The 24,012-nt window shown below is 42.4% G+C and overlaps 1 protein-coding gene across 1 annotated transcript in view; it reads right to left on the minus strand.

Moving 5' to 3' along the window:
• The window catches only part of atp9b (ATPase phospholipid transporting 9B), a 123,088-nt gene that overhangs the window by 44,479 nt on the left and 54,597 nt on the right, over window positions 1-24,012 (minus strand). The window contains exons 11-13 of the mRNA XM_061931452.1: window positions 17,926-18,002; window positions 3,282-3,442; window positions 3,063-3,205 (exon numbers count right to left, since the gene is read on the minus strand). Coding sequence (XP_061787436.1) covers window positions 3,063-3,205; window positions 3,282-3,442; window positions 17,926-18,002 — 381 coding nt within the window. The remainder of the gene's footprint in view (window positions 1-3,062; window positions 3,206-3,281; window positions 3,443-17,925; window positions 18,003-24,012) is intronic.

Raw genomic sequence — 24,012 nt, forward strand, 5'->3', positions numbered from 1 at the left:
TCAGGCCAGAACAAATTGACAAAACTATTTTAAATAGCTGCAACATAACATACATAAGTAACAAACAGCATAATAACACTAACACTAACCACGTTAAACCCAGATTCCAAACTAACAAAGGTCTAACTCATTCTCTTTCTATGCCACTTCAATATGGAATGCACTCCCAACAGGTGTAAAATAAAGGGCATCTCTATCCTCCTTCAAAACCGCACTAAAAGAACATCTCCAGGCAACTACAACCTTAAACTAACACCCTCCCTTCCACATAATACCTCTTCGGATTGTAAATAATCAAATGTAGACATTTTTTCTTATAATTTCTGATCTCTCTCTCTGTGTCCACTACTTGCTGTACATATCCTACCAAGTCAGTCCTACACTGTTTCAATGTCCATTTCTCTGATGATGCAATTGTTGATGCTGATTGTTGATGACAGAAGTGTTGATACCAACCACACCTAAACCCCCCCCCCCCCCCCCCTCCTCCATATCCCACACCCCGGATTGTAAATAATCAATGTATATACCCTGATGATTATCTTGTGTGATGACTGTATTATGATGTTAGTATATATCTGATAGTATATATCTGTATCATGAATCAGTGGACCCCGACTTAAGCAAGTTGAAAAACTTACTGGGGTGTTACCATTTAGTGGTCAATTGTACGGAATATGTACTGTACTGTGCAACATACTAATAAAAGTTTCAATCAATCAATCAATCAACAACATAGCTGTAAAGCTGGCTTCACCTAAGGAAGGCACACGTGACATACACAGAGCCTAACCAGGCAGATTTGAATTGTTGTTTTGGGCAGTAGACGGGATCTTTGATCCAAGACACAACTTACATTTAACTAAATTGTGCTCGACAAAAGAAAAGAAGGGAGAATATCTCATACTTGCCTCTCCCCGGGACAACCATTCTCTCAAATTTCTCCCGATTTCCAGCCGGACTTAAGGCACGCCCCTCCAGGTCCGTGCGGGCCTGAGTGAGGACAGCCTGCCGTCACGTCCGCTTGGCCAACCAAAAAGTAACCACAGAACACTATACCGTATAGTCGTATAGTGTTCTGTGGTTACTTTTTTGTTGGCCAACGGTTATTATTGCGCACCCCCCTCCCCTTCCCTCCCCTCACCTCCCCACACCCGCACACACACACACACAGAGAGCGCAGAGGAAGAATCAGAAGCACGTCTCTGCTTCGCTGCCATAAAACATGATCAGATCCTCAGTTTCTAGCCGATACAACATAAAAAATAACGTAAAATAACGCAGTAACGCATCACGTAGTAACGGTAACTGAGTTACTTAATATAAAAAAATAACACGTTAGATTACTAGTTACCGCCGAAACTAACGGCGTTACAACACTGTCCCAACACTGTATATATATATACATATATATATATATATATATATATATATATATATATATATATATATATATATATATATTATATATGTGTATATATATGTATATTATATATATACATATATATATATACACACATATATATATATACACATATATATATATACACACATATATATATATATATATATATATACACATATATATATATATATATAATATATATAAAAAAATATATTTTTATATATATATATATATATATATATATATATATATATATATATATATATATATATATATATATATATACACACACACACACACACACACACAGGTAAAAGCCAGTAAATTAGAATATTTTGAAAAACTTGATTTATTTCAGTAATTGCATTCAAAAGGTGTAACTTGTACATTATATTTATTCATTGCACACAGACTGATGCATTCAAATGTTTATTTCATTTAATTTTGATGATTTGAAGTGGCAACAAATGAAAATCCAAAATTCCGTGTGTCACAAAATTAGAAGATTACTTAAGGCTAATACAAAAAAGGGATTTTTAGAAATGTTGGCCAACTGAAAAGTATGAAAATGAAAAATATGAGCATGTACAATACTCAATACTTGGTTGGAGCTCCTTTTGCCTCAATTACTGCGTTAATGCGGCGTGGCATGGAGTCGATGAGTTTCTGGCACTGCTCAGGTGTTATGAGAGCCCAGGTTGCTCTGATAGTGGCCTTCAACTCTTCTGCGTTTTTGGGTCTGGCATTCTGCATCTTCCTTTTCACAATACCCCACAGATTTTCTATGGGGCTAAGGTCAGGGGAGTTGGCGGGCCAATTTAGAACAGAAATACCATGGTCCGTAAACCAGGCACGGGTAGATTTTGCGCTGTGTGCAGGCGCCAAGTCCTGTTGGAACTTGAAATCTCCATCTCCATAGAGCAGGTCAGCAGCAGGAAGCATGAAGTGCTCTAAAACTTGCTGGTAGACGGCTGCGTTGACCCTGGATCTCAGGAAACAGAGTGGACCGACACCAGCAGATGACATGGCACCCCAAACCATCACCCAACCATGCAAATTTTGCATTTCCTTTGGAAATCGAGGTCCCAGAGTCTGGAGGAAGACAGGAGAGGCACAGGATCCACGTTGCCTGAAGTCTAGTGTAAAGTTTCCACCATCAGTGATGGTTTGGGGTGCCATGTCATCTGCTGGTGTCGGTCCACTCTGTTTCCTGAGATCCATGCTCATATTTTTCATTTTCATACTTTTCAGTTGGCCAACATTTCTAAAAATCCCTTTTTTGTATTAGCCTTAAGTAATATTCTAATTTTGTGACACACGGAATTTTGGATTTTCATTTGTTGCCACAATTAAATGAAATAAACATTTGAATGCATCAGTCTGTGTGCAATGAATAAATATAATGTACAAGTTACATTATTACTGAAATAAATCAAGTTTTTCCAAAATATTCTAATTTACTGGCTTTTACCTGTATATATATATAAAATGTTACTTTAAATGCAACTTTCGGCCCTCGGACAAATTTTTTTGAGCCCAATGTGGCCCCCAAGTCAAAGAGTTTGGACACCTCTGGTCTAATCCATTCCTACCAAGACCAGTGGGTCGACACAAAAAAGCACAGGTCTTGAATTGTACAAATAGAGGCGGCTCTTGCCTGTTTTGTCCGTCAGCAGGTAGACCAGTCGGCCCAGTTCTTCCGGTATGGTGCTGGTCCTCACCACGGTGCCGGGAATGTTTTCGTCCTTCATGATCATCCAACCGTAGGCCGCCTTCCCCATGTCCAGGTTCACGCGCAAACTGCACCAGGGGGAAAATGTCGACGTAATTCATCGTCACCAGATCGAATACCACAGTACGACTCAGAGATTGGTACCTGATGGGTATGATGTACGAGAAGAGCACCACAAATCGGAAGAGGTTGCGGAACCACGGGCCCACAAACCCGTGCAGTACTTCCATGACGATGGACAAAACCACCTGGGCCAAGAACAGGGCCTTGGTGAGTCGGTTCAGCTCCAGGTCCAACAGGCCCACCTGTGGAAAATGTTCAAAGTACAGCTTGGGGGCCATTTTTTAAAATGAATTTCATGACACATTTTATTAGATATGCTCACCTATAATTCAAAGTTATGTTCAAATAGCTTAGCACAGGCATTACACATTGCTGGCATGGACAGACAAAATACGTAATGTGTACTATTTCTCCACGCATGATTCAGTTTTTGACGGAAATGCCCACAAAAAGTTTGACCCAGTTTTCATATAAAGCTCTTGGCATTCTCTCGATGAGGAAGTGGGAAGTGAAAACCCTTTCAGGTGACTACCTCTTGAAGCTCATGGAGAGAATGCCAAGAGTGTGCAAAGCAGTAATCAGAGCAAAGGGTGGCTATTTTGAAAAAAACTAGAATATAAAACATGTTTTCGGTTATTTCACCTTTTTTTGTTAAGTACATAAGTCCACATGTGTTCATTCATAGTTTTGATGTGACAATCTACAATGTAAATAGTCATGAAAATAAAGAAAACTCATTGAATGAGAAGGTGTGTCCAAACCTTTGGCCTGTACTGTAGTTGTAAAATACAAAGCCCAAAAGCAGTAAAGTTGGCAGTTGTGTAAATGGTAAATAAAAAGAGAATACAATGATTTGCAAATCCCTTTCAACTTATATTCAATTGAATAGACTGCAAAGACAAGATATTTCATGTTCACAGTGAGAAACTTTGTTATTTTTTGCAAATATTAGCTCATTTGGAATTTGATGCTTCAAAAAAGCTGGCACAAGTGGCAAAAAAGACTGACAAAGTTAAGGGAATGCTCATCAAACACTTATTTGGAACATCCCACAAGTGAACAGGCTAATTGGACACAGGTGGGTGCCATGATTGGGTATAAAAGCAGCTTCCATGAAATATTCAGTCATTCACTAACAAGGACGGGGCGAGGGTCACCGCTTTGTCAACTAATGCCTGAGCCAATTGTCCAAGAACAACATTTCTCAACCAGCTATTGCAAGGAATTTAGGGATTATATCATCAAAAGGTTCAGAGAATCTGGAGAAATCACTGCACGTAAGCCATGATATTACGGACGTTCAATCCCTCAGGCTGTACTGCATCAAAAAGCGACATCAGTGTGTAAAGGATATCACCACATGGGCTGAGGAGCACTTCAGAAAACCACTGTCAGTAACTACAGTTGGTCGCTACATCTGTTAAGTGCAAGTTAAAACTCTACTATGCAAAGCCAAAGTCATTTATCAATAACACCCAGAAACGCCGCCGGCTTCGCTGGGCCCCGAGCTCATCTGAGATGGACTGATGCAAAGTGGAAAAGTGTTCTGTGGTCTGATGAGTCCACATTTCAAATTGTTTTTGGAAACTGTGGTCGTTGTGTCCTCCGGAACAAAAAGGTAAAGTACCATCCGGATTGTTCTAGGCCAGGGGTTGGCAACCTTTACAAGTCAAAGAGCCATTTTGACTAGTTTCACAAATTATAGAAAACAATGGGAGCCGCAAAATTTTTGAAATTTTAAATGAAATAACATTGCATATAAAATTTTTTTTTTGCTTTGTGTTATGTATAAACCAGGGGTCTCAGACACGTTGCCCACACCTTTATATGGAATTTTTAAGATGGTGCGGCACGCAGGTTTTGAATTAATAGCGCTTGTCAGCGTTATGCGTGCCGTGATGGTACAGCATATAGCACCCACTACAACCAGCGTGCCTGATCAGCCACTGTTGTATGGGGCTTCCGCTTGCTCACGTAGGTGACAGCAAGGCATACTTGGTCAACAACCACACAGGTTACACTGACGGTGGCGGTATAAAAAAAACTTTAACACTCTTACTAATAATGCACCACACTGTGAACCCACACCAAACAAGAATGACAAACACATTTCGGGAGAACATCTGCACCGTAACACAACATAAACACAACAGGACAAATACCCAGAATCCCATGCAGCCCTAACTCTTCCGGGATACATTATACACCCCCGCTACCAAACCCCGCCCACCTCAACCGACGCAAAAGCTTTTGGCTTTTGTAAATACATAAAAGTACAGATTAAAAAAAAAAAAGCAGATACCGATAGATATCAAAATGCCAAATATCGGCGCCAGTAATCGGTGGATCTGGACACAGGCCCGCTCCACACACATATGCTGGTTGTGTTTGTAATATTGTGATTGATAAAAACCAGCTCCGAGTCTTTGTCATGACCCATCTGTGCCACGGCCATTAAAGACATTAGTAACTGCAGCCTTTTGTCATGCAAAACATAAACACTGTTATTGCTGGCTTTTTTTTTTTTTTTTTAACTACTTTGAATACTTGAATGTGATTCACGGGTCAAAGGGGTTCCCATATTGAGGTGGCGCTCTGGAGAAAGAGGGACAAAAAAAGGGGGCGTGGGGGGGGGGGTCCAAAGTTGCCTTTTATTTTTCGAGTGCTCCTCGCAGCCAATGGAGCATGTGGGAAAAAGATGTCAAATAAAGAAGCGCCCGACCCCTTTTTTGGCAGCACAGGCCCGTACACAGAGGGCTTTCATGTGACAAAAAAAAACAGAACTAACATAACATCTCCCTCCGCTGAAGGAGCTGCTCTGAATAGGAGTGTGTGTGGAGTGGGGGGGCAAGATGGAGAATTCCTACACTTTTACTGAACCAAACCCATCCCCCCCCCCCCCCCGCATCCCCCGGGACCATTTTGACCCGGGAGACCGGCGTGACTGATTTATCGGTGGATGTTAAAACTCCAACGTGGATGAGGGTGGGCGGGTGCCGCGTCCTCCACCGCCACCCGCAGAGCCCCGCTACATGGTTCACACTCGAGCTATTGAGGAAAATAGCTGGGTGGATTAAAACGGGGGCGAAAAATTAAGACGGAGAAGCGACAAAAGCAAAAGGATCCCCTTCAAAGCGGGGACAATGGCGACGTTTTTCCAGGCCTTGCTGGGGATCGGATGAAGTCATTATTCGCCCCGTCTGAGGGGAGGGGGGTGTAAAGGGCTCAATTACCTCAACCTAACGATGTTATCAGTGAATAAAAGAGCAGATTTTACTTCAGTCGTCCCCATGCCATTCAAAGGGAAATGATTTGTTCTCTCCTGTGTGACGACTTGTTGAATGTGCGGGTGAAAGCTGATGCACCATTTAAAGTGTTTTTTTTTTTTTTGCTTTACTGCATTTCACATGTATTGTTGCCTGTCTTATCTACGGAACGTCCATCCTTCTATTTTCTTTCACTTATCTGCGGTCGGGTCGCGGGTGCAGCAGCAGAAGTAGAGAAGCCCAGATTTACCTCTCCCGAGCCACTTCATCCAGGGGGATCCCGAGGGGTTCCCAGGACAGCCGGGAGACATTGTCTTCCCAACGTGTCCTAGGTCTTCCCCGTGGCCTCCTATCGGTCGGACGTGCCCTAAACACCTCCCCAGGTAGGCGTCCGGGTGACATCCTGACCAGATGCCCGAACCACCTCATCTGGCTCCTCTCGATGTGGAGGAGCAGCGGCTTTACTTTGAGCTCCTCCCGGATGACAGACACTATCTCTTATCTCCCTTGTCCTTTCGGCCATAACCCAAAGCTCATGACCATAGGTGAGGATAGGGACGTATATCAACCGGTAAATTGAGAGCTTTGCCTTCCGGCTCAGCTCCTTTTTTTACCACAACGGACCGATACAGGGTCCACATTACTGAAGACGCCGCACCGAAACGCCTGTCGATCTCACCATCCACTCTTTCCTCACTCGTCAACAAGACTCCGAGGTACTTGAACTCGATGTGGAGGAGCAGCGGCTTTAATTTGAGCCCCTCCCAGATGACAGACCCTATCTTTAAGGGAGAGCCTCGCCACCCGACGAAGGACACTCATTTCGGCCGCATGTGCTCAGGACCTTGTTCTTTCGGCCATAACCCAAAGCTCATGACCATAGGTGAGGATAGGGACGTATATCAACCGGTAAATTGAGAGCATTGCTTTCCGGCTCAGCTCCTTCTTTACCACAACGGACCGATACAGGGTCCGCATTACTGAAGACGCCGCACCGATCCGCCTGTCGATCTCACCATCCACTCTTCCCTCACTCGTGAACAAGACTCCGAGGTACTTGAACTCGATGTGGAGGAGCAGCGGCTTTAATTTGAGCTCCTCCCGGATGACAGACCCTATCTCTAAGGGAGAGCCTCGCCACCCGACGGAGGACACTCATTTCGGCCGCTTGTACCCGGGATCTTGTCCTTTCGGCCATAACCCAAAGCTCACGACCCTAGGTGAGGATAGGGACGTAGATCGACCGGTAAATTGAGAGCATTGCTTTCCGGCTCAGCTCCTTCTTTACCACAACGGACCGATACAGGGTCCGCATTACTGATGACGCCGCACCGATCTGCCTGTCAATGTCACGATCCACTCTTCCCTCACTCGTCAACAAGACTCCGAGGTACTTGAACTCAATGTGGAGGAGCAGCGGCTTTACTTTGAGCTCTTCCGGATGACAGACCCTAACTGTAAGAGAGAGCCCCGCCACCCGACGGAGGACACTCATTTCGGCCCCTTGTACCAAGGACCTTGTCCTTTCGGCCATAACCCAAAGCTCATGACAATAGGTGAGGATAGGGACTTAGATCGATCGGTAAATTGAGAGCTTTGCCTTCCGGCTCAGCTCCTACTTTATCACAAAGGACCGATATAGGGTCCGCATTACTGAAGACGCCGCACCGATCCGCCTGTCGATCTCACGATCCACTCTTCCCTCACTCCTCAACAAGACACCGAGGTACTTGAACTCGATGTGGAGGAGCAGCGGCTTTACTTTGAGCTTCTCCCGGATGACAGACCCTATCTCTTAGGGAGAGCCTCGCCACCCGACGGAGGAAACTCATTTCGGCCGCATGTGGCCGGGATCTTGTCCTTTCGGCCACAACCCAAAGCTCATGACCATAGGTGAGGATAGGGACGTAGATCGACCGGTAAATTGAGAGCTTTGCCTTCCGTCTCAGCTCCTTCGTTACCATAACGGACCGATACAGTGTCCGCATTACTGATGACGCCGCACCGATCTGCCTGTCAATGTCACGATCCACTCTTCCCTCACTCGTCAACAAGATTCCGAGGTACTTGAACTCGATGTGGAGGAGCAGCGGCTTTAATTTGAGCCCCTCCCGGATGACAGACCCTATCTCTAAGGGAGAGCCTCGCCACCTGACTGAGGACACTCATTTCGGCCGCATGTGCCCAGGACATTGTTCTTTCGGCCATAACCCAAAGCTCATGACCATAGGTGAGGATAGGGACTTAGATCGACCGGTAAATTGAGAGCTTTACCTTCCGGCTCAGCTCCTTCGTTACCACAAGGGACCGATACAGGGTCCGCATTACTGAAGACGCCGCACCGATCCGCCTGTCGATCTCACGCTCCATTCTTCCCTCACTCGTAAACAAGACTCCGAGGTACTCGAACTTGATGTGGAGGAGCAGCGGCTTTACTTTGAGCTCCTCCCGGATGACAAACCCTATCTCTAAGGCAGAGCCTCGCCACCCGACGGAGGACACTCATTTCGGCCGCATCTGCCCAGGACCTTGTTCTTCCAGTCATAACCCAAAGCTCATGACCATAGGTGAGGATAGGGACGTATATCAACCGGTAAATTGAGAGCTTTGCCGTACAGCTCAGCTCCTTCTTTATCACAACGGTCCGCATTACTGAAGACGCCGCACCGATCCTGCTGTCGATCTCACGATCCATTCTTCCCTCACTCGTCAACAAGACTCCGAGGTACTCGAACTCGATGTGGAGGAGCAGCGGCTTTACTTTGAGCTCCTCCCGGATGACAGACCCTATCTCTAAGGCAGAGCCTCGTCACCCGACGGAGGAAACTAATTTCGGCCACGTGCCCGGGAACTTGTCCTTTCGGCCATAACCCACAGCTCATGACCATAGGTGAGGATAGGGACGTATATCAACCGGTAAATTGAGAGCTTTGCCTTCCGGCTCAGCTCCTTCTTTATCACAACGGTCCACATTACTGAAGACGCCACACCGATACGGCTGTCGATCTCACGATCCATTCTTCCCTCACTCGTCAACAAGACTTCGAGGTACTTGAACTCCTCCACTTGTCTATTGAACGCTTTTTTTAAACTGTCTCGATTTAATCCTGCCTGTTGTCTGTTAGAAGCTGCGTTTCCATTGCGATATTTCTCAAATTTTGACAAAGCACATTTGCGACTTGTAGGTGTTTCCGTTAAAGGGCGTTTTGCGTCTTGTGTCGTAATTCTCGTAATTTCTAGTCCACTTTGAGGAAGACACTGCAGCCACCGCGCCGTAACGTCAAAAGATGACAAAGGCTCAAAGGAACCGTCCTTACGGCCCCCTTGACATAGTTCGGGCATGTGGGTCTCTCCAAGCCTGCGGGTAAGCCTCTAATGACGGGAAGGGACCCGCGAGACGGCCTTGTTTTCCTTAGGTCACAAAAAATACCAATAATTATCGATATCGACCCATGTAAAGAGGTAGCACACGCCTTGCAGGTGGAAGTACAATAAAGGCCAAAAGTTTGTTAGCGTTAGCTAATAAGCTAACACGTTTAGGAGTGTCCGTGTTAGTATTATTAACTTACAATAGCATTGTTTTTGTTTTGTTTCAATTTCACAAATTCCTCAGTAAATTCGCCAGAATGTCACCGTGGAGTTATTGAGTCTGTTTAGCTGATTGGAGAGCTTGACTTCTGTTTTGTTTGATCAGCCGTTTTACTGCCGTGTTACAGACACCATTTGGAAACAAATAAGGTATATCTCAAAAAATATTTCTGTGTAAATAACTAATTTCACAATGTATATATCTGCGGCTTATAGTCCAGTGCGGCTAATATATGGAAAATATTGTTAGAATAATTGTATCTAAGTTATTACCAAACTTTGTGTTACCATGAGTTCCCGGCGAGAGGACAAAAGCTCTCTTTGATCTTACCAAGCAAAAGGCTTGTAAAACTCCACTGTGTACGATGGGAAGCGACAGGAAGGTGTCGGTATCTTTGATCGATTGTAATCCACAGGAAGATCTTGTTTTGACCCAAGATCTACAAAGCGGAGAGGAAGCAGGACCTGACGCAAGCTCTAGGCATCTTTTCTCTGAACTGTTTTTTGACCGAGGGCAACGGCTGTTTACGACCTCCCTCTCCCATTAGAAACAGCTGTTGCCATGTAATCAGGGAAAGTCCAAATAAAAGAGGAGGCGTGCAACCTTTCGTCAGAGCATGAGACGACGCTGTACAAGGGTACAGGTCTACGCGTTTCTCCCCGTTGAGCCAAATTGAATCCTGTCTCTGTTTAATTCCTTGCTTCTTGTCTTGTTTAATAGATGTCATCGGTGTTTGAACCTGACAAATATGTTTTTTTTTCCTTCTAAAATTTAGTGGGTGCGTCTTATATACCGAAAATGGTTATCGCCTTATTTATAAACTTCTACACAGGTTGTTAACGATCATAAAGACAAAAATCAGTAAGTCTATATTTGCTACAATATTCTGTCCCTTTACTGACAAACAACGTTGTTCCGTCTCCGCGCTCAGACACAGTCTGGCAATCACACAAGGAGACGATCAGGCGTCCTGTCAGGCCGACATCGTGATGCGAGGCCAAAAAGGCTCTCGTGCGACTTCAGCAGCACTCTATCGACTTTTGGGCCCAATCTGCGCTTGCCATATTGGCACTTGTGGCATCGTCTCCTTGAAGTATTGGATTCCTCTCAGCGTGCACATCTGCAATCATCCACAACAACGCCGGCGGAGGACGAGGACGCAGCTGCGGCGGCTTTGCATGTTTGTAATCACAAACACCTCCGTCAGCTGACCCTCCTCGCTTGTCTTTTATGCACAATCACATTTTCATTTCATCTCCTCCATCTGAGGACAAAACACTCGATTGGATACTGCCAGATTAGCTTCTCGCTGAAAATGTCATTTCTGTTCTCCCTTTTGGGTAATTAGCCATCGCTGCTGACCTTTCCCCCCCGATTGATAAGTCCAGCTTTTATCTGGAAAGTCAAGGGTAAAAAAAAAAAAACTCGCAGAATTGATTGATTACCGATTAGAGGCAGGGGAGGTTTGGGGCGGTCCGTTATGTCGGGGGGGGGGGGGGGGGGGGGGGGTCCAAAGTGGAGCATGTGCGCCTCATGCAGCTTCTTTGGACCGTCTCTAAACAAGGGCTGTCAAACTCATTTTCAGTTATGGCAGCTTTCAGCTACACATAATATACAGGATAAGAAGTACAATACATAATCACCTCATTATCTTAATACAAAATTCCCTATGGATTTGATTATTACATTTTTGCACCGTTCAAATTGATGAATAACACACACACATGTACACGTACACATATATATTCAAACAAAAATATATATACACATTTATATACACGCATATATATATACATATATATATACACACACAAATGTATACATACACACACCTACATATATTCACATTAACATACACACACACATATATACATATATACACACACACAGACATGTATACATATATACAAACACACATGTATATACACACACACAGACATGTATACATATATACAAACACACATGTATATATACACACATATATATACAAACAAAACATAAATACACGTACTGTATATACACACATTTATACATACATACACACGTATGCATTCATACATACCTATATACACATTAACATACACACATACATACATATTTTTACACACACATACACACACACATATATATATACATATATATGGTGACGGCGTAGCGAAGTTGGGAGAGTGGCCGTGCCAGCAACCTGAGGGTTCCTGGTTCAATTCCCACCTTCTACCATCCTAGTCACGTCCGTTGTGTCCTTGAGCAAGACACTTCACCCGTGCTCCTGATGGGCCTGGTTAGCGCCGTGCATGGCAGCTCCCGCCATCAGTGTGTGAATGTGTGTGTGTGAATGGGTGAATGTGGAAATAGTGTCAAAGCGCTTTGAGTTCCTTAAAAAAGGTAGAAAAGCGCTATACAAGTACAACCCATTTATCTTTTATAATTTACCATGTACACACACATTTATATATACACAAAGATATATATATATATATATATATATATATATATACACACACACACATGTGTGTGTATATATATGCGTGTGTGTGTGTATATATATATACACATATATATATACACATATATATATATGTATATATACACACACACACACACACACACACACACACATATATACATATATATACACACACGGATATATATATACATATATATGTACACATACATACATATATATATTTACATATACACAAAAACATATACACATTCTCCCACCTCCAAAGACATGCACCTGGGGATAAGTTGATTGGCAACACTAAATTGGCCCTAGTGTGTGAATGTGAGTGTGACTGTTGTCTGTCTATCTGTGTTGGCCCTGTGATGAGGTGGCGACTTGTCTAGGGTGTACCCCGCCTTCCGCCCGATTGTAGCTGAGATAGGCTCCAGCATCCCCCGCGACCCCAAAGGGAATAAGCGGTAGAAAATGGATGGATGGATGGATGGATGTACACATACATACATATATATATATTTACATATACACAAAAACATATACACATTTATATATATATATACAAACAAAAAATATATACACATACTGTATATACACACACATATATACATACACATTTATATACACATTTAAACATATACACATATACTGTATATATATATATATATATTTATTTATTTATTAGGGCTGGGCGATATTGCCTTTTTTTAATATCGCGATATTTTAAGGCCATATTGCGATACACGATATATATCTGAATATTTTTGCCTTAGCCTTGAATGAACACTTGATGCATATAATCACAGCAGTATGATGATTCTACGTGTCTACATTAAAACATTCTTATTCATACTGCATAAATATATGCTACTTTTAAACTTTCATGCAGAGAAGGAAATCACAACTAAAAAAATCACTATTTTTTTTCATACGGTGTTGATCTGGAAATGTTTGCCTCGGCATTTTGATGGTGTGGACGTGTGGCACCGAATGGAGATATTGACGTGCGGAGTAAGCCCTCTTCCTTGTCTAGCGGGTGACTTTTCAAATGATGCTACATATTAGCAGTGTAGCCGAGTGTCCTGGGTTCGCCTATACAGTGTACTTATCTAATAAAATAATAAACGGGAGACATTAGAGCAGGTTCGGTAGACACCGCTTCTTTAACCTGCAGTCCACACGTATCTCTTATGTGTGACGGCCATCTACTGGTCACAATTATCATTACACCAGTGTTTTTCAACCACTGTTCCACGGTGCCGTGAGATACAGTCTGGTGTGCCGTGGGAGATTATCTAATTTCACCTATTTGGGTTAAAAATATTTTTTGTAAACCAGTAATTATAGTCTGCAAATGATGTGTTGTTGTTGAGTGTCGGTGCTGTCTAGAGCTCGGCAGAGTAACCGTGTAATACTCTTCCATATCAGTAGGTGGCAGCCGGAAGCTAATTGCTTTGTAGATGTCGGAAACAGCAGGAGGCAGTGTGCAGGTAAAAAGGTGTCTAATGCTTAAACCAAAAATAAACAAAAGGTAAGTGTCCCTAAGAAAAGGCATTGAAGCTTAGGGAAGGCTATGCAGAATGAAACTAAAACTGAACTGGCTACAAAGTAAACAAAAACAGAATGCTGGACGACAGCAAAGACTTACTGTGGAGCAAAGACGGCGTCCACAATGTACATCCGAACATGACATGACAATCAACAATATCCCCACAAATAAGGATAAAAACAACTGAAATATTCTTGATTGCTAAAACAAAGTAGATGTGGGAAATATCGCTCAAAGGAAGACATGAAACTGCTACAGGAAAATACAGAAAAAAAGAGAAAAAGCCACCAAAATAGGAGCAAAGACAAGAAGTAAAACACTACACACAGGAAAACAGCAAAAAAGTCCAAATAAGTCAGGGTGTGCTGTGACAGGTGGTGACAGTACACAACCCTCCACAACCACACACACCCTACGTCACAGCCCTACGGCAACTCTGGAGGGACAAAACTCCTCCTCCTTACCTAACACACTCCGGTAACTTGGGACACCCTGAACTGTTTGTTACAGCAGTAATGCTACTTTTTATAGCAACGCTTTTGCCCCACACTTGACAAATTACGGTTGTCTGTTCCACATCTTCCCACTTGAAGCCAAACCACCGCCAGACGATGGACCCCCTGCTGTTTTTTGGGGGAATTAATTATTCCTCCATTTGTCACCAGATTCGCACCTTCTTTCTCTTGTATTTGCGCTTGCACCACTCCGCTAGCATCACAGCTAATGTTAGCCATGCTGCTACCTCTCTGCTCGGGGAGGGCGTATACGTATGTGACGTATGTCGTGACGGTCTGTTACGTGTGTAAGAAGGTGCGCTTGTCTGTCAGTGAGAAGGAGAGACTGGAAAGAGCGAGGAGAGCCTGTAGTGTAATGCCCGCAGCTAAAAGCAACTGTGTGAGTACGTATACTCGATATCACGATATACTCATTTTCTATATCGCACAGAGACAAACCCGCGATATATCGCGTATATCGATATATCGCCCAGCCCTAATATATATATATACTGTATATACATACACACACACACACACATACAGACATCAGTGTTTCCCACAGGACAGGCATCTATTTGTGGTGGTGTGGTCGGGGGGCGGGGGGTGACGGCGGCAGCGGCGATGACCAAGAAGAACGCGGAGTTGGAATATAAGTACAACACTTTATGTACATATTTAGCTCATTAAAATTACCGACAGGAAGGCGAGAAACACTTTATTTCAACAGACTCTGGCGCCGTACCTGTCGTCAAAACTCCAAAGACCGACTGCACAGTTGCGCTAACAAAATAAGAGTCTCAAAAAGCTGGCGTGCACAAGCTAGCAAGCTACGGAGTTTGCCGACAATGTATTTCTTGTAAAGTGCATACAAAGGAGTACAAAAATGGACAAATAAGATGCCAAAACCAACCACTTTCATGTGGTATTGGACAGAAAGGAGGACTTTTTTTCTCCTCCATTCGAAAATGCGGACATTATCAGCACCACTGTCTGATTCCTATCAATGCAAGTCATCAGAATCAGGTAATACACCAACTTATATTCTTGTCTTCATGAAAGAAAGGAATCTATATGTGTTAAACATGCTTGTATTATCGTTAAACACCTTTAACTTATTAAGAATATTAACTATATGTGTTAAACATGCTTGTATTATCATTAAACACCTTTAACTTGTTAACAATATTAACTATACGTATTAAACATTCTTGTATTATCATTAAACACCTTTAATTTTTTAACAATATTAACTATATGTGTTAAACATGCTTGCATTATCATTAAACACCTTTAACTTGTTAACAATATTAACTATATGTGTTAAACATGCTTGTATTATCTTTAAACACCTTTAAGTTGTTAACAATATTAACTATACGTATTAAACATGCTTGTATTATCATTAAACACCTTTAATTTTTTAACAATATTAACTATATGTGTTAAACATGCTTGCATTATCTTTAAACACCTTTTACTTGTTTACAATATTAACTATATGTGTTAAACATGCTTGCATTATCATTAAACACCTTTAATTTATTAACAATATTAACTAGATGTATTAAACACGCTTGTATTATCATTAAACACCTTTAATTTTTTAACAATATTAACTATGTGATAAACATGCTTGTATTATCATTAAACACCTTTAACTTGTTAACAATATTAACTATATGTATTAAACATGCTTGTATTATCATTAAACACCTTTAATTTTTTAACAATATTAACTATATGTGTTAAACATGCTTGTATTATCATTAAACACCTTTAACTTGTTAACAATATTAACTATATGTATTAAACATGCTTGTATTATCATTAAACACCTTTAACTTGTTAACAATATTAACTATATGTATTAAACATGTTTGTATTATCATTAAACACCTTACATTTTTTAACAATATTAACTATATGTGTTAAACATGCTTGCATTATCATTAAACACCTTTAACTTGTTAACAAAAACATATATTTCATAAATAAGTAAATGTAAATTATATATATGAATGAGGTAGATCCCCACGACTTGATCAATTGAAGAGTAGCTCGCCTGCAGAAAAAGTGTGAGCACCCCTGAGTTACACCCATCTGAACAGGTCAGCCACCTGTTTAAAGCCCGATCACAGTTGAAATCTTGAAATTAAGGGCCTTTAATGGCCAAAACATTAACCTGGACAACATTTTAACAGCTGGTTGGCTCAGATTTTATTATTTTCATTGCATTCACATGCTGCAGTGGACAGTGGACAATTTAGCTTCATTATTAATGCAGTATCTGAAGCACCGTCTCCACGTGTGTTTATTGACAACAGGGTTATAACCTGGACACGTTAGCTCGTCGGTATGGCAACACGTGACTGTTATTACGTGCGTCTGCCCGGCCTCCGAGTCAAACAGCGGCGGTGTTAATGAAGCAGCGTCAGGTGAAATCGCGGATTAACGTTAAATATATGACGAGCCGCGAGCGATGCAGCTATAACCTATATTACCCTTGTATTTTGATCCGGTCGGTCCGTTCTTTTTTTACTTCGTCTTCGTCTTCTTCTTCTTTTTCTTCTTCTTCTATTGGCCGAGTTACAATGCATAGTAGGCTACCGCCACCTACTGCACCGGAGTTGTAACTACAAGGTACATTCACAGACAGAGTCCCATTGCTTTTATGAGTGGTCGAGCGAGTCAAAAGCCGAAAAATCCATTTGTGGCGGACGTAATTCTTTCGTGGCGGGCCGCCACAAATAAATGAATGTGTGGGAAACACTGGACATACTGTATATACACACATGCACACACGCACGCACACATTATAATGTCTTCAAAGTGTTCTTTTACTAAAATATGGAATTTTGTCCAGGCTACAACCAATTATTCATGTTTGCATTGTTTCTTATGAGGAACGCTGCTTCAATATACACACTTTTTGATGTACAAACCATGTTCTAGAACCAATTAAGTTTGTTAATCGAGGTTACACTGTACTTTGTTTTCGTTGTACTGCACGTTCACACAAAAAAGGGGGGGGGACCTTGGATGGATTGTGAAGCCGAAGACAGGGAAGGAGTCGCCGCTGCTGTGTGCGAGCGCGCAAATTTTGCCCTTCTTGCCACTTTTCCAGAGACTGAGTGTACAGATCCTAACCGTGGTGTGACCCTGACACTAATTCCATTTGTGTCACGTGTCTTCAACTACTTCGGATTGATTGTCGCGCAGTAAATCACAAAAGTGTGAACAATATCACAGTGTAGCCGAACTTGTCCTGTGATTTCAGCGTGGCGGGGGAGACGACAAACTGCCTCAACGTCCTGTAGAAATTCCCAAAAAGTAAAAAAAAAAAAAAAAAAAAAAGGACCTCACCTTGTTCTTGGCATAAGACGTGTTGAGTACACTCCTGGTTTCTTTGCCCGTGTAGATCACCACGCCAATCACGGTGCCTGCCAAAAAGGTAAGACAAATTACACTGCTCATAAGGAAGAGGTTGATCATTTCGCAATGCAGTCTGCTGAAAATGATGGAAAAGCGCCACTCTACATAGCAACAGACGAGGTGGTCAAAGTTGGAATTGCCACAAAACACATTTTACGATATTTAACACCCTACTGCCATTTAGCAAAAATTGTCACGTTTCATGTGTCAGGGAAAACAATACAAACAAGGCCATATGAGTCCCCTTCATACTGTATGAGTGTTCTGAGTTAAGAGATGCATCACAAAACCAATTAAGCTCGTAAAATTGAGGTACCATATTTTTCGGACTATAAGGCGCACTTAAAATCCTTTCATTTTCTCCAAAATCCGGTGCGTCTTATAACCCGGTGCGCCTAATGTACGTATTAATTCTGGTTGTGCTTACCGACCTCGAAGCAATTTTATTTGGTACATGGTGTAATGCAGTGTTTTTCAACCTTTTTTGAGCCGAGGCACATTTTTTTGCGTTGAAAAAATGCGGAGGCACACCACCAGCAGAAATCATTTAAAAACAAAACTCAGTTGACAGTAAAAAGTTGTTGTCGCAATTGTTGGATATGACTTTAAAGCATAACCAAGCATGCATCACTATAGCTCTTGTCTCAAAGTAGGTGTACTGTCACCCCCTGTCACATCACACCCTGACTTATTTTGAGTTTATTGCTGTTTTCCTGTGTGTAGTGTTTTAGTTCTTGTCTTGCGCTCCTATTTTGGTGGCTTTTTCTCCTTTTTTGGTATTTTCCTGTAGCAGTTTCATGTTTTCCTTTGAGCGATATTTCCTGCATCTACTTTGTTTTAGCAATCAAGAATATTTCAGTTGTTTTTACCCTTATTCATTTGAAAGGCGATCGCGCCTTTCAAATGCCGCCGCGCTAAAACCACGCCTCAACCCTGGTTGAATGACGTCACTCGGGCTGCCAGGCGCGTATGTAGAAGAGCAGAGAGAAAATGGAAAAAAGACAGGCTGCATGTGTCCTTTGCCATTTTTAAAGAAAGCCTGTTTTCCTTTCAGATGACTGTAAAAGCAGAAATGAATATATATCTATCTCAGATTATATCTTCTAACTGTAACAACCCCAGAGTTCTGTTTAAAACTATTAACACTGTCATTGATGCTCCCAAATCTGCTGGTTTTGATGCTTCTTTTGAATTCTGTGAAAATTGTCTCCATTTTTTCACTGACAAAATTGTGTCAACTAGAGCCAGTCTATCTCAGCCTTCATATGACCCTTCTGTTCCCCTGCATTTCTCTTCTGTTTTCCATCAGTTTGAGCCGGTGTCCTTTTCTTTTTTAAGTGACACAGTTAGTCATATGAAGCCCTCTGGTTCTCCTGCAGATGCCCTCCCACCTCGCCTGTTTAAGGAGGTACTTGCTACTATTGGATCAAGTATCCTTAACATTATCAATAGTAGCCTCTCTTCTGGAATAGTTCCAGTAGAGTTTAAACATGCAGTGGTACGACCTCTACTTAAAAAACCCAGCCTCGACCCCTCTCTCCTCTCTAACTTCAGACCTATCTCTAATCTTCCATACATTTCCAAAATATTAGAGAAGGTTGTCTACAGTCAGTTGCTGCCCTTCTTAGAGGATAATGGTATCACTGAGCTGTTCCAGTCCGGTTTTAAAGCCCTCCACAGCACAGAGTCAGCGCTTCTAAAAGTTTTTAACGATATCCTCCTGTCCACTGATTCTGGTAAATATGTTGTCCTGGTGCTTTTAGATCTGTCTGCTGCGTTCGACACCGTCGACCACGCCACCTTAATCACTCGTCTTGAGAACTGTGTGGGCATTAAGGGCGCCGCCCTCAACTGGTTCCGGTCGTACCTAACCGACAGGAGTTTTTGTGTAAAAGTAGACAGTTTTATGTCGTCCACAGCTCCTTTACCACATGGGGTCCCCCAGGGTTCAATCCTTGCCCCAATTTTATTTGCGCTTTACCTTCTCCCCCTTGGTTCTATTTTTAGGAAGTACAGTATTGCATTTCATTTTTATGCCGATGATTGCCAGATTTATTTTCCCATGGCACAAAATAACACGGTTCAAAGTCTTATTGACTGCCTGCACGACATCAAAGTCTGGCTTTCAGCTAACTTCCTGAGCCTAAATGAAGACAAAACAGAAGTTATGTTGTTCGGTCCAAGTCGCTCTCCCTCCCCCAACGTTGACCTCGGCACTCTGACCCCGTATCTCAGCGACTCTGTCACAAACCTGGGGGTAAAGTTTGACTCAGATTTTAAATTCGAAAAACAAATCAGCAGCGTCGTTCAAAAAAGCTTTTATCAATTACGCCAAATAGCGAAAGTGAAACCGCTTTTATCAAGACATGATCTTGAGAAATTAATCCACGCTTTTATCTCGACTCGTCTTGATTACTGTAATGCCCTGTATGTTGGCATTAGCCAGGCCTCCCTCGCCCGCCTGCAGCTCGTACAGAACTCTGCTGCTCGTCTGCTAACACAGACCCGCAGACGTGAGCACATCACCCCTATTTTAGCGTCCCTTCACTGGCTCCCTGTGCGTTACCGAATACATTTTAAACTCCTTTTATTTGTTTTTAAATGTCTAAACAACCTCGCGCCAACCTATCTCTCCGACCTCCTTCAGCCTTACTGCCCCACCCGATCCTTAAGATCAGCCGATCAGCTGCTGTTGACGGTCCCTGACACAAGGCTGAAGCTTAGAGGTGACAGAGCTTTCGCCGTTGCTGCTCCCAAGCTCTGGAACGACCTACCCCTGAGTGTTAGACAAGCCTCCTCTCTTCCTGTTTTTAAATCTCTCTTAAAAACATACTTTTATTCCATGGCTTTTAACACTGAGTGATATCCATCCTGCAATGGCGCCCCATAATACACCTGCTGTGATCCTGTTTTTATGTTTTTATGTTTTTATTAATTCTATTTTAATTATTTATTTTTTATCATGTTCTGTTTGTGTTGTGTTGTGTTTGCTCGGTACTCGTTTTATCTTTTAACCTGCTCATTGTACAGCACTTTGGCTACCCCTGTGGTAAATTTTAAATGTGCTTTATAAATAAAGTTGATTTGATTTGATTTGACTTATTTGTGGGGACATTGTTGATTGTCATGTCATGTTCGGATGTACATTGTGGACGCCGTCTTTGCTCCACAGTAAGTCTTTGCTGTCGTCCAGCATTCTGTTTTTGTTTACTTTGTAGCCAGTTCAGTTTTAGTTTCATTCTGCATAGCCTCCCCTAAGCTTCAATGCCTTTTCTTAGGGACACTCACCTTTTGTTTATTTTTGGTTTAAGCATTAGACACCTTTTTACCTGCACACTGCCTCCCGCTGTTTCCGATATCTACAAAGGAATTAGCTTCCGGCTGCCACCTACTGATATGGAAGAGTATTACACGGTTACGCTGCCGAGCTCTAGACAGCACCGACACTCAACAACAACACATCATTTTCAGACTATAATTACTGGTTTGCAAAAAATATTTTTAACCCAAATAGGTGAAATTAGATAATCTCCTACGGCACACCAGACTGTATCTCACGGCACCGTGGCACAGTGGTTGAAAAACACTGGTGTAATGATAATTTTGACCAGTAGATGGCCGTCACACATAAGAGATACGTGTGGACTGCAGGTTGACGGCCCATGTCTAATAAATGGCTCAGAGCAGGTCGGCGCGCAAGCCCGAAACTTTTGATGTTTCGTCGAGAATATAGAACATTACATAAACGTTTTAGTCCGACTTTGGTAAGCTACGAAGCAGCACTGCTTGATGGATTCTTGGCGCTATACAGCTACCATAGTCAGACGTACTGTGCTTCAACATACAGTATTATTATGGTGTGTATAAGGACCCCAAAATGGCACGTACTAGATTAGAGAACATCACCCAAATAGGCTTGATGAAACCATTCAAATTAGGGTTGTAGAAAAAGACTAGTCGTTCGAACCAAAAACAGCACTGTCGACTCTGGGGGAGAAAAAGTCGAAATAAATCGCAAACATTTTGACAACAAAGCATGAATGTTCAGTGCTCGCGTCCTTGTTTACTGTCGGACCTTTTAAGTTCTAGACCAGCAACAACGGTAGAAACTTGGTCGGGTCTTTCTAAGAAGATATTGTGCGTAAAGTAATTTACTTTGTTTTGTATTGAAATTGCTGGCTTTGCGGTCTATTTTGTATCAGTGTGTTTGTCCGAGTTACTCTCTGGCGATCAAAGCTTGTTGCCGCGCAAAATTTGACCAGAAGAAGGCGACGGCGCGAAACCTGAGGTTTAATTGTGTTGAGTCACGTTCATTGTGTGCAATGTTTGCTGTGGATGTTGTCTAATTCCTATGTGCGTAAAAATCTGTGGTTTATTGTGTGAATGTATTAACACTCAAACGTCCATTTTATTTATGTAAGATACACAATGGACATTATACTTTTATCATTTATGTTTATATTTTCAGTCTTACAAACCTACATGAAAGAAGAAGTGTAACGAAATAAGACAGAGGAAGGAAAATAATTCAAAAGAGGGGACATAGATAGATAGATAGATAGATAGATAGATAGATAGATAGATAGATAGATAGATAGATAGATAGATAGATAGATAGGTAGATAGGTAGTACTTTATGGCCCCACTATGGACTGGACTAGAGATGCGCGGTTTGCGGACACAACCGCGGAGTCCGCGGATTATCCGCGGGTCGGGCGGTTGAAATAAAAAAAATAATTATTTTATCCGCGGGTAGGGTCGGGCGGTTGAAATAAAAAAAAATTAGATTTTAAATAGATTCAGGCGGGTGGCAGTTAAACCAATTCGGAAATATATATACATAGTTAAATGTTGTTACCCACATACGAAAAACGAGCAGGCACCTGCAGCATATGCCACAACAGAAGAAAAAAAAAAAAAGAGATGGCAACGCCGGCAGCAAACGTGGTACGCGAAAAACTAAAAAAGGGAATACTAAAGACCAGGGGAAAAAAAGGCCAGAAAAGTTCAGCGTGGACTCGTTTTTATGAGGTTGTAAATCAGGATGATAGTAATGCTGGCTACGTGATTTGCAAGAGCTGCGACGCTGTTTATGTCTACGACAGTCACAAAACCGGGACATCTAACATGGTGCATCACATTTGTGCAAAACCCCAAACCTCCACAAACACCCTGAGCATGAGCAGTTTCGTCCGCCGTGATCCCAGAAGAGTGCCACAGGATGTTAAAACAAGATAGAACGCAGCTGCCTGCAGCAGTTTGAGTGGCGCGAGCTTGCTTGCAGGTGCGCTCAGCGCGGCTCCCAGATGATTGCGCACTGGTGTGCGTCTGGGCCGTGACAGCGTGGCACGCATTGAATGTCTCTGCTGCATTGGATCAGTCTCCTTTCTTTAACAGGCAAAAGCTTTATAACCTCACTAATGCCTTGCATCGTCTATATTAGATATATAACAACGGGCGGGTGCGGGCGGGTGCGGTTTTGATCAAATGTTATTTCGGGTGGATGCGGATGGTTGACGACTTTTATGAAATAATTGCCTATCCGCGCATCTCTAGACTGGACTCTTACTATTATGTTGGATCCACTATGGACTGGACTCTCACAATATTATGTCAGACCCACTCGACATCCATTGCATTCGGTCTCCCCTAGAGGGGGGGGGGTTACCCACACATGTGGTCCTCTCCAAGGTTTCTCATAGTCATTCACATCGACGTCCCACTGGGGTGAGTTTTTCCTTGCCCTTATGTGGGCTCTGTACCGAGGATGTCGTTGTGGCTTGTGCAGCCCTTTGAGACACTTGTGATTTAGGGCTATATAAATAAACATTGATTGATTGATTGATTATTGTATTATTATACTATTATTGTATTACATCAATCCTCAACAATACTTCGGGAGCTTCTGCTTTTTCATGCGGTTAACCAGCTGCGCACGCTGGAATGGAGTAGCGAGGGCAGAATAATGACTTTATTGACAGTGCAGTGTGAGAGCCGATGTGTTTAGATTGCAATTAT

Source organism: Nerophis lumbriciformis, linkage group LG37 (genome assembly GCF_033978685.3).
Source record: "Nerophis lumbriciformis linkage group LG37, RoL_Nlum_v2.1, whole genome shotgun sequence".
Taxonomy (NCBI): Eukaryota; Metazoa; Chordata; class Actinopteri; order Syngnathiformes; family Syngnathidae; genus Nerophis; species Nerophis lumbriciformis.